The 19829-nt window shown below is 55.1% G+C and overlaps 1 protein-coding gene across 1 annotated transcript; it reads right to left on the reverse strand.

Moving 5' to 3' along the window:
• On the reverse strand, positions 1-4001 carry LOC308547073 (secreted Ly-6/uPAR domain-containing protein 2-like; the record flags this gene model as incomplete). The annotated part of the gene is made up of 3 exons (XM_081116770.1): positions 1-212; positions 1571-1669; positions 3950-4001. The coding sequence occupies 3 exons, from the start codon at positions 3999-4001 to the stop codon at positions 1-3; spliced, it is 363 nt and encodes a 120-aa protein (XP_080972896.1).
• Positions 4002-19829: the final 15828 nt, after the last annotated feature.

Raw genomic sequence — 19829 nt, forward strand, 5'->3', positions numbered from 1 at the left:
TCACCAGGCTGCCCAGAGCAGCACCCACAGCAGGCTTGCAGAGGTGCTGACCCACAGGGCCCCACGACCACCCACCAGACCCAACGCCCCACTGCGGTTGCACTGGTTGCCCTGGCAGCAGGAGACAGAGAGGGCGCGGCCGTCTGAGGACACGGTGCTGTTGGGGCAGGTGGGGGCGCAGGACTTCATCACCAGGATGCCGCCCGGGTTGGCTGTGGAGACAGGGGCGAAGGCCCATGGGTGGCATGCTCTATGCACCACCCACCCAGCCAGCCAGCCCTGAAGCCCGTCAACACGGCAGGCACAGCCTGCTGCTGGGGCTCCTAGGAGCTTGATGTAGGTTCCCAAAGAGCCTGCCACTGTGTGCAGGGGGATCCTTCCTGGCACCTTTGGGCCTGGGAGTCCAGTTTCCCCCTCAGACCAAGCTCTTCTGTGACACTGCGGGCCAGGGAGTTGCTTAGGGACTCCCACGCCTAGTCCCTCTGCCTCTTTCCCTCTGGGAGCGCCTCTATGCTCTGGCAGTCAGGGTCTAGAGGAAAGGTCAGGCCCTGTGCTCAACCTCTGTCCCTTTCTGGGACTGGAAAGCCCTAGGAAACAGTGGGAAGGGGAATATGACATGGCAGCCTGCACATAGCTCTTGGAGTCGACAAGGGAAACAGAGGCTGGCTGGTGGGGGGCTGCTCCAGGAGCAGAGCCCCTGGGGAGTGAGCCCAGGCCTCAGCCGCTGCCTTCGTCTGCTCTGGAACTGCAGGCTGTGCAACAGGGACAGCTGGAAGGGAGGGGCTCTAAGACCACAGGCCAGGCGGTGCTGGGGAGATGAGAGCTGCTCCCCCAGCCTGTATTAGTCAGAAGGTGCTGAAGCTGTGGCCCTGACACAGGGGATTGTCATTGGCAGTGGATCCAGAAACGAGGGGCAGGGTGGGGGGCTCTATGTAGAGGTGTCTGATCTCTCTGTCCCTCTATTTCCTTCCTGGAAAATGCGGATAAGAGCGCCAACCTCTGCGGTTGTTTGGGGTGAGTGAGAGCCACACTGAGGACATGTATGTTTCTAGTTGTGGGTGGTGCTGAGAGCAGCAGTGCCCAGAAGGACACAGCCATTCCGGCTGTGGCAGAACAGAAGGACAGAGCCCCACAGATCAGAAGCCGGGGCCCACCAGAGGGGCCAGGGCAGGTGGCAGTCCCCACTCCCTCAGGAATCCATCTCATGGGACACAACCTGGGACAGCACCAGGCAAAACACCAGACAGTGACATATCTCCCCAGTCACCTCCAGCCAGGCTCAGACCTCCACTATGTGATCTCCACACCCTGACCCTGCTTGTCTCTGTCACCATCGAGCCCTACTGGACACGGACTCATACTAATTTAAACTATAAAGCCCACTTTGGGACCTTGGGTTGCTGGCAGAACTCTGACCCTCACATCAACACCTGACTGTGAAAGTGGGCTCGCTGCTCCCTGCCACCTCCAGCCTCGGGGTGGGCTGCACTCCGGGCTTCCTGCTGGAGGGTGGTGGTGTTCCCAAGGGTCTGTCCATGGTTCGGTGGGCACTGGGGGCAAAGGTACTCACTGGCCCGTGTGATCACACAGTACTTGTCCGTCAGGGCACACTCCACCAGGGACTCACAGTTCTCGTGGCCACAGCATACGTGGCAGTGCAGGGCCAGGGCTGGGGGGAAGGAAGCACAGGCCCATCAGTGTGGGCTGAGGGCTGGGGACCCGGCCTGGGGCTAGCTCAGTGCCTGGCTGCCTGCTGAATGGCCACCACCCGTCTGGCCCTCTTTGAGCCTTCTCTTCCTCTCTCCTTTCCTCCCTCTAGAGGCACTCCTGGTCCCTTGGCATAGGGACATGGTTGTGGTGACTGGCTCTGAGTGTGTGAGTACCAATCCATCAGCAGGATTGAGGATGTAGGTAGGGTGTGGGTGTCTGCAGGCCACCCCAAGACTGAGGAGGACATGGGCAACATGGTGCAATACAAGGAGGGTAGGCTTCAGAGGCCATCTGGGTCCCTTTCTCACTGTCCCTGTCCATCTCTGAGCCTCGATGACCTCAACTATAAGATAGGACCATGTTGTGGCCAGAGGCCATTCAGTCTTGCCGAAGGATGAAATGACACAGAGCCAGGGCTCTGTCCTGCCCCCTTCACTGGGACCCGGGCCCGGGACTGCTGCCTGGCCCAGAGAATGGCTGTGCATACAGTAAATACCCAGGGCTGTTTAGTTAACAGGAAGGAACGGCCCTGCCCTTCACTGCCTGGGGCCCTACCCATGACCCCCCACCCTGGGGGTTCTGCAGCAAAAGGCCTTGGTCCTGACCAGCCCCTGCATGCTGTATGGCCAACCCCAGGTCCCACTGACAGGGAGACCAGGACAAGGCTCCTGGGATGGAGGCCCCACAGGCCACCCAAGGGTGGCCAACTGAAGTACAGTATATAACCCTGAGTGGGATGGAGCAGAGGGTGCAATGACACTTTGTGGGACACCTGGCCGAGAGGAACGTGGTCTTGATAGAGGGCAAGAGCCATCTTGGAAGTCTTCCTGGAGTGGGAGGCCCTGGAGCTGGACATGGACCGATAGATGGGTTTCTATTTGTTATTTGGGGAAAAGATGATCAGGCAGAAGGCAGAGCTTGGCAGAGGCCAGGCAAGCTGGGACCAGGCTATGAGGATCCTGGAGCTGGGATGGGGCAGGTGCACAGGTGGGAAAGCCTGGAGCACCTTGCTTGGGCATGGGGCCTGCGCTGCAAGGAAGAGCACCTCTGTGCCAGGGCTTCGGGGGAGGGAGTTGGGTCCTGAGGGGTTTCTCGGGAAGGGTGGCCCATGTGGTGTCCTGTAGACCAAGGTCACCTGACCTCGGGGCTAGCACCTATGAAATGGGGTAACAGCACCTTCCCCAGCTGGGCTGGCTGATGTCAGAGACCCTTTCCCTGTGTGGAGTGAGGGGCACTTGTGGCTGAACCCCAGGCAAGCAGAAGGTCAAGCTCAGCCCCGACCCCCAGCTCAGATGCCATGCTTTCTAGGCCAGGGTTCTGAAACCCACAAGAAGAATAGGCCTCTCTGTCCAGGGTGACTTGTCTGCAACTATATGCTAGGTGCTGCTGGGGGTAGGGAGACACTCTTATGTTCTTCTGAACAAGAAGCTGACAGTGCCTCAGTTTCCCCCACAGGGGTCCGAATAGTCCCTATGTCCTTGGGCTATGCTAAGAATTAATGGGTTAATCTCTTTAGGTCCCTGGAGCAATGGCCCTTCAAGCAGGTGCTGTCCCAGCATTAGGCTCCCAGGAAAGAGCCTTGTGCCCTTGTACAAAAGTCCCCTCCATCTGTCCTTCCAGCTTCCCCACGCTGCCATCTCCAGGTCTACCCCTCCACCCTCCACCCCTCAGGGCTTGCCCAGACAGCTAGAGGCTCACCCACTACCCCACTCTCAGGGAGGCTGATGGGGATAATTAACCCTGGATGGTAATTATTCAGCTGATAATCACAGGCTGTGTCACCCCCTCCCCAGGCTCCATTTCCGGTGGCCTTGCCAGGCCCAGGTGCTCTTGCTCCAGGTCACACAATCAGGTCATCAGGTAAGGGCAGAGCTGGGATTAGAGGAGGCTACCAATTCATTTTCCTGGTTTAGCACTGAGAGTCCCGCCTCCCAGGAATCCTTTTTGTCCAAGAAAAACAGGAAAATTGGGACACCTGCTGAAACCAGGTCCCACTGTTCAGCCCAGGGCCCTGCAGCCTCAGCCTCTCACCAGGTCTTTCACCCCCACAAGAGCTAGGTATACCAGAAACTAGGCCTGAAGAGACACGAGGGTCTGCAGGTCTGGTTGGTTAGGGAGAAGCCACAAGGCTTCCCCCTCACTCCCTGCAGCCCCCAATCCACAGACCCCTCAGACCAAAGCCAGCCCCGCCTGGCACCTGTCTGTCCCTGTCCCTGCCACCCAGGTCAGTGGTCCTTACCCAGGTCAGTGCACAGAGCAGCCAGAAGCAGAAACACCAGGAGTGACCTCATCGTGGGGCATCCACCGTAGGGACTGGGTGCAGCAGTGCAGGTGCCTTTTATACACCGGCCGGGTAAGACCTAGTAATTTAGCTGGAGACGGATGAGCTTGGGGGGAGCAGGGCCAGCCTGACTCAAGTGCCTAGTCTTCCCTTTGCCCCACCCCTAGGAGCCCCAGGGTACTCTCAAAAAGTCACCTGTGTCCCCTCTCTGCCTGTCTCTCCATTCTGAGCCTTGGATTCCTTGTTCCTGCAATTGCCATGAGGCCCCAGGTTAGGCTAGAAAGCAAGAAGCAGGCACAAGTATGGTGGCCTATGGGTGATAGCCCACTCTGGGGGTCTGAGGGACATGGCCTTGCCCTGGGGTCTGGTCTGGAGGACACAACCTTACCAGAGCTCTTTTAAGTGGGCCAGCCATCTCCTCTGGGCCAGTGCAGGCAGGGAGGTCTGGCTGGGGTTCCAGAAACAGAGAAGTGAGAGTCCACACCTCCTGGTGTCTCTACTCCATCCCCTTCAGCAACACGGGCCTCTCTTTTGGTGGCTGCAGTAGCCTCCCTGGTGACCATGGCCAATAGTCTCTTGAGAGCCCAGAGGCCACCATTCTGCATAGCTCTGTCTCCTCTGGCCTCCCATCTCTCCTCCTGCCTCCCCACCTCCCTCGGCCTCCAGGGTGGACCCTTGTGCCCTGGACATGCTTCCCTCCTTCCCCTTTCCTGCAGAACCATCTTTGTCTAGAACAATCTTAGACCCCCTGCCTGGAGCCTTCACTTTCCCCCAGGTCCCTGCTAGGCCCCTTCCCCATCCACCTGCGGAAGGTGGGCTGAGGCAATAGGTGCTTATTCCCAGGCCCTAGGGTGGCAAAGGATACTTGGTGGGGGTGGGAGGTGGGGCTGGAGCGCAGGCTGGGCCACAGGCATGCATGAGGGGCCCTTGCAGTGCAGGGCGGGTCACATCTCGGGCTGGGGATGGGCTCTCTCTGTGCAGCCACCTCCAGCACAAGTGGCAAGGAGCCAGGAATCAAAGTGGACACCAGAATGTCTAGTTTGTTTTGATAGTATATTTCTCAATATTTTATTTTAACGGTTTTTCAGCTTCTTTTGGAACTTACATATATTTGGCCACATGGTGTGTGGGCCCCCATTGCTCTAGCCCCCAAAAGATAAGGAAGACATGACTCTTATTAAGAGCCCACTTCCAGGCACTATAGAGGACAATAAGAAGCCAGAGCCTGGGCACTTTCCCGGAATTAGTCTGTGCTGAGATGGGAGATTCTGGCCAAGCAACCTGTGTTCGCTGCATTCCCTCTACTCCATCCACTCCATGCCCTCTACTCCATCCACTCCATCCATCCACTCCATCCACACCATCCACACCACCCATCCACTCCATCTACTCCATGCCCTCTACTCCATGTACTCCATCCACACCATCCATTCATCCACTCCATCATCCACTCCATCCGTCCACTCCATCCACTGCATCCACTCCATCCACACCATCCACAACATCCATCCATTCCATCCACACCATCTACTCCATCCACTCCATTCATCCACTCCATCTACTCCATCCACTCCATCCACATCATTCATCCACTCCATCCACTGCATCCACACCATCCATCCACTTCATCCACACCATTCATCCACTCCATCCACACCATCCATCCACTCCATCCACTCCATCCACACTATCCACACCCATCCATCCACTCCATCCACTGCATCCACACCATCCATCCACTCCATCCACTCCATGCCCTCTACTCCATCCACTCCATTCAACTCCATCCTCTCCATCCATCCCAGCCCTCCCACTCCATCTCCCCTCCAAGCTCGCTGACCTTCTGTGGCCATGGCCAGAAGTCTAGCCCTGCCTGGACCTATCCTGGGACAGGGCCTGGACCCTGAGGCCTATATGTCTTCTTGGACTCCACCTCAGTCCTCAGCCTAGATCTGAGAAAGTTCCTGGCACAGCTTCAAGGGACACATGTCTGGAACCCAGACTGGTGCCATAAGACTGGGGCCATATATGGAATGCTTGGCGTGGCTGGCCCTAGACCCAGCTCTGAGGCCAACAGGGAGAGACCAGGTGGGTGCCTGGGGCCAGGAACATTCACCAGCTTTCCTGGCTGGGCCCTCCCTGCCTGAGTTCCCAGGAAGGGGAGCCCCACCCTGCATATGCAAGCTGCTATTGCCATCTTGGGTGGGCCTGACTGTGACCAGCCCCACTCTCACTGAACCCACCCCAGCACTCAGGTGACTAGCCCAGGCTTCTGTCAGTGAATATATAGCAGAGAGACTGGGGATGGGGGAAGAGCCTGAGGCTCTGGGCTCCCTCTGCCCCAGGTCATGAACAAGCTATTTTTGTTCAGGCATTGCTGATCCTTACTCAGTGCCCAGCTCAGGCACTTGGTGCTGGAGCACAGGAATGAAAGGCTGAGTGTGGGGTGTGAGGGACCCACATTTACAGAGACTGGTCAGGTGCCGCCCTGTGCTCAGCCAGCACCTCTACCTGGAGAATGAACTGGCTGGGCTGCATTTTGAAGTGCGGGTGAGAAGGGGGAGATCCTTGAGGGCAGTGGAGGAGCCCATGGAAAGGAGTAGGGCAAGCCAAGCCAGGTGATGGGTTCCCCAAGGGAAGTTGGCTGGATTTTTCCCAGCAGGTGCAGCATTTCTCAAATTGGGGTCTATATTCTTAGGGGTCTGTGGGAGCTTTTTCCTTTAATAGGGCAACCTGAGAAATGCTGAACTTCATGAATCTCAAAGAGCCTTTGAGAGGCAAAGACTCTGCAGCCCCATGGGATAGAGGCCCTGGGAGGGTGGGGAAGCAGAGGAATGCTGCCCCAGTGCCAGTGCCCGTGCCCAGAGGCTGGGGGAGGGGTGGACCGCCCCCTTTAAGCTCATCAGTCATCTTCTACTCACTCTTTAACATGCTGGGTGCTCTCCAATTAAGGCCCAGACTCTGGCCCCAGGACACAATTAAGTTAACTGTGGTCCCCAGCCTAGCACTGGACTCTACTCCCCAGAGTGACTAAGAGGGAGACTGGGGCTCCCTGTCCCACAGGTATGCAGGGCAGGTGAGGGAACTGGGGCAGCGGTGAGGCAGGAGATTACACACTGGGTTTAGACCCTGCCAGCCCAGAGGAGCTCCATCACATCCTCCAGTGAGAGATCTGGACCCTTGCTTAGAAACCCCAAGTCCTGCCCTGCCTCCCCTGCCCTGGCCCTCCTTCCCCCCTTCCCTCCCTGCTTCTTACCCGTCCTTCCTCCTGTGCTGGGGACAGGGATGGGGGACCCAGAATTTGCACTCAGGCTCCTTGCTGTCAGGCAGGGGCTGGTAAAGGGGTGTTCCTACATACACCAAGAAAGACTCTGAGCCCTGACCCTGGTCACCTGTGGAACCCAAGCCTTGGCTGTAGGAAAGCTGTTCTAGTCTTCAGACCTGTGACCAGAGTGTGGGGAAGCAAAGAAAGATCTGCTCGCTCAGGACACAGAGCACCTCAGACACAGATTGGCTGGTAGAACACGAGTAGCATGAGCAAAGTTCTGAGTTCTGGCCCCTGCCCCACCTGCTGCCTTCCATCCACCTGCAGCAGAGAGAGGACCAGCTCCCTGGTGCTCAGCCTTGAGTCGTGTGCACAGAGCACACAGGAGCTGCCTGCCTGGCTTCCCTCCTGGAACCTCCCTGCTCCTTCAGGAGGAAGGACTGGGAGGAGGGGAAGAGTGGGGATAATTTTCTCAGGGTCCTGGGTGAGGCTTACCAGTTATGGTCTGTCTGGGCAGCAAGGAGCCAGGATGCAGGGATGCCTGTGTTCCTGAGTGTGGGCAGCTGGTATTTTCCAGGACTGAGGAGGCAAACTGGATAAACCAGGGTGTCCCAGTGGCCAGCTGCAAGTAGGGTGAACCTGGGACAGTCCAGCCTGCCCCAACACAGTCAGTTTAATTTTGGGTTTATTGGAGAATAGCAGAGAATTTTAATTTGGGACAAGCATGCTATAGCAAAAACTAGAGTCCAGCAAACAAAGGGGAAGAACTTTGAAGAGAAAAAGGAGGAAGCTGGGAGGGTAGCTTTGAAGGAAAGTCCATTGGAGGAAACAGATAGTTTAGGTGGAGGCTGTTTCCCACCGGCTGGGGGGCTGGGCAGCTGGGCAGGATGGAAATCCCCCTGCCTCTTGCTGGAGCAGTGAAGTAGGGGGACTTGCAAGGTGTCTCTGCCCCTGGGGGGGGGGGGGGGTCTGTAGCTGACCACAGTGGTTGTGTGTGAGGGCTCCTCCGCATTAGGGCTTCTGAATCCATTTTAAATGCAGTTTCCTTTATTTTCACACCTGATTTTATAAGCCCTACCAGACCTTTTGTATCTACTGTTTCCAATAGTAATAAACTCAGCTCCACCCACCCTCACAAGCTGCCTCGGGTCCCTGCCCCGCTCCATATACCCCCCCCCAAAAGAGAATATTTTTCCCATTGCTTTCAGAAAGAGTGGAAGGGAGAGAGTAAGAGTAAGAGAGAAACACCAATTGGTTGCCTCCCACACGTACCCTGGTTGGGGCCAGGGATTGAGCCTGCAACCGAGATAGGTGCCCTTGGCAGGAATCAAACCCAGGACCATTCAGTCCCCAAGCCAACATTCTAACCACTGAGCCAAACCAGCTACAGCTCCACACTCCTTTTAAGCATAGCCACTCAGCCCCCGTAGGACACCAGGACGAGCCAGACAGCCGCTGGGCTATTTCCCCTGTGCCTCTGGTTTGCTCTGCTCTGCTTCCTGTGGGAAAAGCAGTTTGCCACCATAGCAAGACCCATCCTTCAACCAGCGGCTACGCTAAAGGCAGTTCTAACAGCAACACCACCACTTCCATTGTCCACGTCAGACTCTACCAGAGATGCCCCTCCGGGGCGTCTGCTGCTGCCCGTGGGGTGCCCAAGTCCTCGGAGCTCCTCAGGGCCAGAGAATCTAAGCTGTCACCTGCTCGCTCCAGCTCTAGGGTGGCCGCAGCCTCACCTGCCAAGTCCCCCATGCACAGGGTTGGAAAAGTACAGCCCCCGGGCCATGCCATGCTGTGGTCATAGGGCCTGGGAGCCACGCAAGGTCTTGGAGAGGAGAGGACCCCCCAAACTCCAAATCCTAATTCCAGGAGCAACCCACCTTGCCCAGAATGCTGAGAACCTTCTGCTGCCCACCTGGCCCAAGGTTCAGACGAAGGACAAAGGCAGTGGGAGAATTTGTGAGCCCGCGCACCTATGCCATTGGTGGGTGAAGTCCAAGTTCATTCGATAGAATTCCTTCTCTTCTGTCTCCTGGAAACTGGGAGGAATTGCTGAGGAAGAGCAGCCACAGGGTCTCTATCATCAGAACAGGGTGCCCTAGGCTGATGTCCCACTGCCCCCATGCTGAGGGTCCTTCACACCCAATTCACTCTGCCTCCTCCCCTGACCCTGCATTGACCCTGGAAGATTGCACAAGGGCCTCATACCTGCCCCCCGCCCCACTCCCCGCGTGTGAGCCCTACTCAATCTGGATGCCTCTTGGTTTCCTGTCCTTCAGGTTTACTCCGGGATGTCTACATCTATGTCTACATAGGAGTCCTTTCCAATTGTCCTGCTGGGAATGGTGCTTCCTCTCTCTTCTGTCTCATCGTTCCCCGCCCCCAACCCCACATAGCTCCTGAGAACTGCCCAGAGCGCCCCCGCACAAGCAGCTCCACAGACAGAGAGCATATCAGCAGTGCCCAGGCTGGGGAGCACCGGTGGGCGGTGGGGGGTGACTGCTTATTTGATACAGCACTTCTTTTTGGGGTGAAAATGTTCTGGCATTAGAAGGTGGTGGTGGCTGCACTACATTGTGAACATACTAAAACACACTGAATCACACCCTTTTAGATGATGATTTTTATGTTATGTGAATTTTGTCTCAGTAATTTAAAATCAGGTATTGATTTAAAGAAAATAGAGGGGAGGGAGATAGCAAAAGAAGGTCCTGACTTTCTGTCCCTCCATGCCATTTTTCTGACAGGCCAAGTGCAGTGAAAGACAGCAGCAGCCTGGACTCTCCCTGCCATTTTGGGGCCATCGCAGCTGGCTTTGGGGTCCCACACCCTGCTCAGCTGTCAGTTCTGGGGGCACATACTATCACTGAGTGAAGACGACCCAATTCCTGCAGAGCCTGTCTGACCCACACAGGGACGCTGGACAGTCACCAGTGGCAGTGCTCCCTCATCGCCAACCACAGGCTCTGCTCCCACACCCCAGCCCAGGAGCTGCCAGGATGGTCCGAGGTCGCCCCAGGGCCCTGAGGTCTGCCTACAGCTGGAACCCCTCTTCCAGCTGAAGTACACTGTCGCCTATAGCTGATCTGCTTTTGATTGAAGAAAAAAAAGTGTGTTTGGTCTGTGTGAGGTGATGTTAAAGAGAAAAAAGCTTATCAAATACGAAAAAACACACAAAGAAAAAGCCCTGACTTTCCAGCACTCAAACAATACTGTGCTTTATTGCTCTCTGAAATAAGCTGAAAATGGGTAACTTGCCAGCGGGGGCCTGTGGGTCAGGGTCTCTGGTTCACAAGACAGCAAAGAACTTTGAGGAATGGGGGAGGTGACAGGGTCCTCGTCACTGAGATGAGGGCTTCTCAAGTCAGTGTCCTGCTGACCAGGATGCAGGCAAAGCTCAGGAAGAATCCCGAGACCCCCAGGCGCAATGCCCTATCTATCACCTCCTCGATCGCTTCATCAGGTAAGATGTCCCGCTCCACATTGTTGGGTCCTCCTTGATTGCAGTGATTATTATTACAGCAAAGAACAAAATAGAAACTATTTGTCCTCAGGAGGTGATAAGGGGCTCGTGGAGGCATTTGGGCCTCATAGACAAACGTGCAGTTGTCTGTACAGGTCTTGTAAACGAGTAGTTCACGAGGGCTCACACCTAATAAAGAGATGAAAATCACTGATTTCACGTTTTCTGCTTGTAAATACCAGAGCACATTCCCATTCAAAGGAACTAGCTCCATGCCCACATCCTACATCCTCAAATGTTACTACATTGCTAGAGACAGAGGAAGGGAGAGGGGGAAAGAGAGAGAGAAACATCCATTGGCTGCCTCTTGCACGCCCACTACCGGGGATCGAGCGAGCCCACAACCCGGGCAAGTGCCCTGACCGGGAATCAAACTGGCAGCCTCTCGGTGCATGGGACCATGTCCAACCAACTCAGCTACAGCAGCCAGGGCCGTTGCTTGAACTCTTGACTGAGGGAGAATATCCAAGTCCACCAGAGGGTCGGGTTACCCCATGAGCAACTTGTCCTGGAGATGTTCTCTCTGCACCGCCAGATCTCTGCTCAGGCCCGCCTCAAATAGTGTATGGGACCTTGTCACGTCGATGCACTAATGAAAGGTCCTGCTCATTTTCTTTAACCCTCACCCAAGGATATGTTTATTGATTTTAAAGACAGAGGAAGAGAGAAAGACAGAGAGAGAAACATCGATTGGATGGTTGCCTCCCATACTCACCTCAACCAGGGAGGGGACCTGCAACCTGGGTATGTACCTTGACAAAGGAATCGAATCCTCGACCTTTCAGTGCATGGGGGTGACACTCCAACCAACTGAGCCACACCGGCCAAGGCTCCAGTATTATATTTTAAGTTCACCAATAAAGAATGAGTCCTAGAGCCCAGCCGGCGTGGCTCAGAGGTTGAGCATCGACCTACGATGCAGGAGATGGAGGTTCGATTCCCGGTCAGGACACACAGGCCCTGGTTGTGCGCTCGATGCCCAGTGGGGGGCGTGCAGGAAGCAGCCGATCAATGAGGACTCTCATTGATGTTTCTGTCTCTCTCCCTCTCCCTTTCTCTCTCAAATCAATAAAGACATTAAAAAAAGAAAAAAAGGGAATGAGTCCTAGAAACCTTAGCCTCCCCCCAACCGCAATAAAAGCAGAACCCCAGGCCCGTGCTTGCAAGCTCTCTACCTACCCACGACCTCGCCCTCGCTGTGTGCCCCCACCTGCCCTGGAAGTTCCAGGACTTGTAAGTAATAAGCCTCATTGTTCAAGTCTCCTCACAGTTACTGCTAAAGGGTGTCTTGCGATCATAATAAGAACCACAGGGCTCGTCGAGCCACACACTGGATGTTGACAGGCTGAGCATACACAAAAAAAGGTGCCCACTGTAGGAACAGAGCACATGCCCTCAGCTCCTGCCCGCGTCCCACATTGGCAGATGCCCACAGGGTGATGGCAGTTGGTAAAAGGGAGAGGTGGCAACCAGAGAGTTGTTCTGCACACGGGCTGGCATGCGCAGGGACAATGAGCTCACAGATGCTGAGGAGAACGGGCTCACAGATAGGCCCTGAGCAGGCCCCAGACCAGCCTCCCTGCAGGGTTAGTGAAATACTTGCTGGTCGCTGGCTGTGCATGTTCTTCTGGTTAGGGCCCTGGGGAGAGGGACTCCTTTCTCAGAGCATGAGTGCCTCTGAGTAGGAGCCAAAAGCATCTTGGAAGTCAGGCTCTGCCCTGACCCCAAGCTTGGCCTACTGTGTGGTAGACATTGTTCCGAGGAGTCCATGGTGCAGCCACTCCTTAGGCCTGCTTAGCTGGAAGCCCTTGCAGAGACCAGAATCAGTTGGTCACCAGGAACCGCCTGGCCGCTCTGGGACATCTGCTTGCATGGCCAGGGACTAAGCAGGGTGGAGGCCTTGAGGGTCGGTTGCACTCCCAGCCGCTGGGGACCCGTGGAGTTGTGTCCTCTGCCCCCACACCTCACAGGGCACGTGTCTGCAGGGCGGCTCACACTGCTCTGTCCTGGGCTGAGCCTAGCGCCTGACAACATGCTCTCAGGATGGGGACAGAGCAGGCCGGGGCCATCAACTGAATGCAGAGAAAAAACAGACTGGCTCTGTCCCCTGAAAGTGCTCAGGCAGGTGACTAATTCACAAGGTGTAGGAAAGACAAGCAGGTACTTACGAATCGAGACTGTCAAACAGCGCCTAACTTCATAGTCGCATATCGTAACTCGTCTACACTCAAAGGAGTTTATAATCGAACAGTGGTAGCATTTCAGACTATAGGTCCCTGAGAGAAAGGAAAGCAGCACGGGGCTCCTGCTCACACAGGCACTTTCCACCCTGGTACCAGCCCACTGCCCCCTTCCCTGGGCCTCTGAGGATGTCCTGAGGCTCACAGGGCTCAGGGCTCCTGGGCTCCGAGTCCCACCACAACTAGCTCCCTGGGCAGAAGCCAAGTACACCAGGAGCTTTACCTGTTCCCAGAGACAGGCTCTAGGGAACGCCCCAAGGCGGCCAAAGCCCTATGCTCTGAGGATGCGGTCCACGTGTCCAAGACGGCCTGACAGTCCTAGGAGGCCAGCACCCTCCCAGCTTTCCTGGGACTCAGCCGCTCCGGCCTGCCTGTAGCTGGACCGCCCAGCAGCCCCCCGTCCCCCGCCGGCTGCTCTGGAGGAAGGCTTTCTCCCTCCTGCTGCTCTCCTTGCTCGGGGACACTCTCCAGGTCCCCCCTGTGCCTAACTACTGCCCTGACAGCGGCGCTGTCGGCCGGCAAGGTGATGGGAAGTCCATGCCAACCCTTCCAAAGACACCTGCTCACTGGGTGCAGCCTCACCCCTCCAGACCCGGGAAGAGCAGATACTTACACCCCGCCTGCACGACGAGCGCAGACCTCAGGACCAGCAGCAAGGCACAGAGCAGCATCATTTTGCGCAGGACCAGGAGCCTGTAGCCAAGGAAACCAGGGTGCAGGCCAGCAAGCGCGTGAGGACAGCGTGCCGTGCGGCTGCGCGGGTGCGGGGGCCCCGGGCGGGGCGGAGGCTGGGGTGCCAGCGGGCCGGGGCTCCTGCCGCGGGCGCGGGCCAGCTCCGCCCAGGCGCCTGCCCCAGGGCCGCCCCCAGGCCCCGCACAGCAGCCGGAGGCCCGGGGCTGAGCCCGGGGCCGCCCGCCCGGCTCGCGCCCAGGCCTTCTGGAACCTTCCGCGCCCCTCTGCTCCCCAGCTGCCTGGCCTTCCGGAACCCCGCCCTCCCGCTCCCTGACCTTCTGGAACCTACCGCCCGACCTCCCAAAGCTCCCAGGCCTCTGGAGCCTTCCGCGCTGGCCCAACGGTCGCCGCCGCCACAGGGACTCCGAGCGACAGATCCAGGAGCTGCGCGAAGCATGATGGGAGCTGGGCCGGCCCGGGAGGCCCGCCCCCGGGACGCCACCGATCCCAGCAGTCCCCGCGCCTGGGCCGCCGCCGCTGCCGGGCGCGCTGCGGCCGGGCCTCGGCGCTGCTCAGGGCCCGGAGTGCGGCGGTCAGCTGCGCGCTGCGGCCCGGCGGCCGCAGCCTCACCCGCCCTGTCCCGATGCAGGGCAGGGGAAGCACAGCCCCGGGGCGCGTCATGCTGCGGTCTTGGGGCCTGGGAGCCGCGCCAGGTCTTCTGTGTATTTTCTTGTCAGGGGCGCGCGAAGTTTGTTTCATTGTCGGTCAGTCAAGTTCTCTGGACCATCGCTGCGTGTTCGCGTTCATGTCAAAACGCTTAGGCCTTCCGCGCGCGGACTCCTGCCCCGTGGGCCTCCCGGCCCGCTGCCCTCGCAGGTGAGGCCTCGCCCCGTCCCCCAGGCGCCCTGGGCCCGCGCTCCCGGCGGGGGTGTTTCCGCAGCTGCCGCCTGCGGCGCCCCTCCCTCTCCCCCGCCCTCGCTTTGTTGTTGGTTTTTAATCCTCATGGAAGGATATTTTTTCCATTGCTTTACTCAAAGAGTGGAGGAGGGGGTGGGGGAAGCATGGCTGTGAGAGAGACACATGGGCTGGTTGCCCCCCACGCCCTCGGACTGAGGTGGGGGTCAGCCTGCAACCATGGTAGTGCCCTTGGCCGGAAAGGAGCCCAGGACCCTTCAGTCCGCAAGCCCACGCTCTAGCCAATGAGCCAAGCCAGCCAGGGCTGAGATCAGTTTTCTTCTGCCTCCTATATTTTTCCCGAGTGGTACAAGGTGTTATCCTCTCTGAGATTGTTTCTCTGAATCTGTCTTCACCATAGAATTGTGAAGGACATTCTTGTTTTTGTACAAAGTCCTAGATTAGTAGTTATTTCCTTCCACTAGCTTGACATTCTCATTCCATTGTCTTCTGTCTCTCGTGGCTTATTTTCTCTCTTTGGGTCTCGGTTATTAGTCGTCCTGTTGCCCCTTTAGCAGTGTGACTGTTTTCTCTGGCTGCTTCGAAGGTTTTCTCTTTGTCTTTGGTGTTTAGCAGGTTGACGACGGTGTGTCTGGGTGTCACTTTTCCCACCCTGCTTCAATTTCTTAAGACTGTCTTAAATCTATGGGACTGGGTATTGATAGCGGGGCTGGGTATTGGAAAACTGTTAGCTCCTAGACCTTGAAATGCTGTGTCTGTCCATCTCTTTCTCTTCCTCTTGGTGATGCTCCTTATCGTTAGTTTCTTCGGCCCACCCAGCAGCCCCAAAGCCCCTGAGGGAAAGCATCAGTCATTGTCACCCGTGTGTCTGTAGAGAAGCTGGGTTCAGCTGGGCAGATCTACTTCTCACCACAGGTCTTGGGTCAGCTGGGATGGTTCTGCTACACGTGGGCCTCCTCCTCCTCCTGCTACCGGCGGGTGAGTGGGCATTGCCTTCGCGGGACAGCGCTAGAGGCATATGACGGCGATCCCAGCCACACAAGCTCATGTCAAGGCTTTGCTGGGTCACATCTGCTAACAGCTCATTGCCCCCAGCAAGTCACACGATGGAGCCCAAAGTCAAGGTCAGGGAAATAAACCCAGCCTTTGGTTGAAGGGCCTGCAGAGTTATGCCACAAAGGGTGTTGACAGGGTTGGTAAAGAAACGTGCCAGTGAGGACAGCTGCACACACATCTGGTAGCCCTTCTGCTGCGCGTTGGTCCCCAGGATCCAGCTGGATTCTGTACGTTCCGTTCTTTTAAAAAAGGTCCTGGTCCAGCCCTGGCCGGTGTGGCTCGGTGGTCAGAGTGTCGGCCCATGCAACGAAGGGTCGAGAGTTCGATTCTCGGTCAAGGCCACTACCTGAGTTGCCGGTTTGATCGGGCCCTGGTCCGGGAGCATACAGGAGGCAACCAATCGATGTGTCTCTCAATCTGTCTCTCTCCCTCCCTCCCTTCCACTCTCTCTGAAAATCAACGGAAAAAGTACCCTCGGGTGAGGACCAACAACACGAAACAGCAGCAGCAACGCAGCCGTGCTCCACTTGGATGATTTCTGCGACCCACTCTTCTTGTGCACTGAATCCCTCTCTTGGGTTGTGTCTCATCTGCTGTTAGTCCAACTCTCATTCCTTTCATCGTGTCCTCGAGTTTTATTTCGTTAGTTTCTGCCACTTTATAATTTTCTCTGAACTGATTTCCATTATTCTTATTACTAACTCTATCAGAAGCATTCACCTTTGGAAGTGGTTATCAGTTTCCCCCTGGATGTTGCTTTAGCTTTATCCCAAAAAGTTTTGGGGTTTTGTTGGTTTTCTGAATTTTGGTAACTGTTCCACTTAAAGTACTTAAAATTGTCCATGATGGTGTCTTGTGTTTGAGAGGAAAGCCTGTTCTGTAGTTGTTGGGTGCAGGGTGTAATGTCCGTGTATTAATTCAGTTTGTTGAACAACGCTCTTACTGAACTTTTGCCTTCGGGTCTATTATCTGGAGAGATGTGTTTCAGTGTTCTGCTGTTTCTGGGTTGATCAGTCTCTCCTTGCAGGGGTAACACTTTCTACTCTATCCCTTTTGAAGGGCTTCTATTACATATAAATTCTCAATTGTTAAAAAACAGGTTTTTCCTGGTGAGTTGAACATTTAGTCATTTATGCCTGTAAGTGATTTTTGCCTTACAGTCAGTTTGAAATTAATAGTGTAAGTCTGCTGTCTCTTCTTCCCTCTTTTACGGTGAACTTTTCAGGGGTCTTATGTTTTTAGTGTGTCTTTTTCTGGATTAAGACAATTGCACCTGATAATCTCTCTGAGCTGGTGATATTACGTATTGTGGCTGCTCTGTCATCAACTATTTGATCATTTTTCTTTCTTCGATCCGTTTTCGCTCAGTTATTCACTTCTCATTCTCATACACATGCAGAAGGTCAAAACTCCATTTCCATCACTTTGGCACCGACTCAATGTCTAAATTCTATAGTATCTACTACCTCCCTGTGAACGACACACAAAAAACAGAGAACACTTCAACTTACTTACCTGCCGCCTTAACGCTATTTGTATCCTATTTCTCTATCTTATTTTCTTTCCCCTCCCAAAACAGGAATTATTATTATTGTGCTAGCTAGCCAGGGTGCGTTTTGATTGGCCTTGACCCACATGGCTTAGGGGGCTCCTCCGGTGGCTACAACGAAACCTCATAGATGGGGTGGTGGAAACAACAGGCCTTTATTTCTCACATTCTAGAGGCTGCAAGTCCAAGATCAAGGTATGGCTGGTTCAGTGTCTGGTGAGGGAGGGACCGCTTCCTGGCTTGCAGACGGAAGGAAGCCTTCTCCCTGTGTCCTCACGTGGCGATGACAGAGAGAGCTCGCTGCTATCTCATCTTCTAAGGATACTAATTCTTTTTTCTTTTCAACCCTCACCCAAGGATTTTTTTTTTTTTTCATTGCTTTTCAGAGAGAGAGACAAACATCGACGTGAGAGAGAGACATCGATTCGTTGCCTCCCTGGATGAGCCCCGACCGGGGCCAGGGATCGAGCCTGCAACTGAGGTATGTGCCCTTGGCCGGAATCGAACCCATCGAACCCGGGAACCTTCAGTCCACAAGCCAGCGCTCTAACCACTGAGCCAAACTGACTAGGGCAGGATACTGATTCTTTTGGGTTAGGGCCCCACCCTCATGACCTCATTTAACCTTAGTTACTTCCTTACTCCAAATACAGTCACACTGGGGATTAGGACATTCACTTATGGATTGGGGGCGGGGAGGCAATTCAGTCCATAGCCCCTCCTGTTAAGCCAGTTCTTTGTTTATGAACCCTTTCTGCGTTCCACCTTCCCACCAGGCTTATTTCACCCCCTTAAAGAGTGTTTTGGGGGTTCCTTTAGTGATAACGGACCAGTGGTAGGCCATCTCAGTCTTTCATTTATCAAAAAGCACCACTCTTTAAGTATTTAATTACAGACCAATTTCTGGTTAATTTCTTCTGCAAGGTTTTATAGTCAACAGTTACGTTTTTCATTTCTAGAAGTTCTCTATACTTTTTAGGGGTTTTTTTTGTTTGTTGGTTGGTTGGGGAAGTCCACCTGAGATTTCTTTGAGGGCATCTGTTTCTTTCCTCAACTTTTCCATGTTGTTTTCTTTCTTTCGTATTCTGTCATTTCCAACGTTTGAAACCTTCGGTGTCTGCTTCTGCTTACTCAATGTTTCTTTTTTTCATGTGTCCGTTGTAAATTTTGATTTTTTAGAAGATGTCAATTGAAATAAAATCTGTGAGTGTATATTCCTACAGAGCGTGTTTTCCTGTGTTCTTCCAGGTATCTACAGAGTGAAACCAGCCCATGACCTCTTGACATTCATCTCTTGGCTTGGAGTTTGTTGGCATCAACTGGTAGTGGAAATCCAAACCCCAGAGGCCTCTCTGAGTTTCTGAATCCTCAGGACAGACTTGTCTCCATGTTTTCCTCCAGGTGGCGCCAACACTGACCCAGAAAAGTCTCCTGCACAGTGTGTCTTTTTTCTAGTTTAATATTTAATGTAGGGCATATCTCTTCTGAAGTTCCTCATTTATGATTTTTACTTTAACTTCCTCTCCTATGGCGACCTAGTGCCTTGTCTCCTCTCCCACCTGTGGTTCTAGGTGACAAGAGAAAAAAGCAAGTGTCCTGAAGGCAGCAGCCTTGGCAAAGTTCTTCTGCACAGAGGCAGCTTTCAGCAGAGCCCGCGTCCCTGTCAGGACACACAGCTCCGCTGCTGACCTCTGCATGACCTTCACACACACAGAAAGAACACTTTTTTCTTGCGCCTTGGGGATTTCCATCCCTTTTGCGCTGCTGTTCAGGAACACAGCAGCCTGCTTAGCAGAGTCCCTTACTGAACGTCCCTTTCCCTTTGTCAGCTTTCATGCCGCTCCGCCCAACTCGAATGGCTCTTGCTGACGACAACCCCCTACCCTTCACGCTCCCACTTCCATATGGCCGAGATGCTGCTCTAAACTCCCAGGTGCTGTCCAGCGCCTGGCCTTGTACTGCTCACCTGGGTTTGACCTTCTCCAGCCAGCCAGGTGTCCACAGGTCATTACTCCATTGCTCTCCAGAGACGGACTGCACTTCTCTCCTGCCCTTGTGCCTGCCGACTGGCTCAAGCCCAGGTATCATGGGCCCCTGGCCTTTTCTGCTCCTGCCCAGGGACTGCTCCTGGGCACAGCCCTCCAGCAAGCTCTGCTGGGTCTCTGCAAGAGTAATGTTGCCTGTGCTGTCTCAGCCAGGACCTCCTTCTCTCTCGCCCGTCAGGACTGTCCCGAGCTTCCAGCGTGCCACTGAAGACCCAACCCGATTCCTGCTGCCATTCTCCCGTGTTCAGCTTCACCGAGAAAGCGAGGCTGTTGGGAACAAATGCTTTCAACCTGCTGCCTCCTCCTTACCACCCTCTGTCTATGTGCCTGGCCCCGGCTCTGCTATGTCGTGGGAGGCAGTGCAGCCTCTGACCAGGGCCCTGTTCCTCTGTGCCACAGAAGGACCCTCTGTGAACACCCAGTTTCTGCGCTCTCCGTGAAGCACCCCTGTCCACCCCGATCCTTTGCCCTGCACTACCCTCTTTGTCTCCCTCCTTCCACAGTGACTTTTCCAGAAGGAGTCTCTGTCACATGGTACCATTATTCCTCAATCCATTTTCACTCCTCATGCTG

The sequence above is a fragment of the Miniopterus schreibersii genome (assembly GCF_964146895.1).
Source record: "Miniopterus schreibersii genome assembly, chromosome: 17".
NCBI lineage: Eukaryota > Metazoa > Chordata > Mammalia > Chiroptera > Miniopteridae > Miniopterus > Miniopterus schreibersii.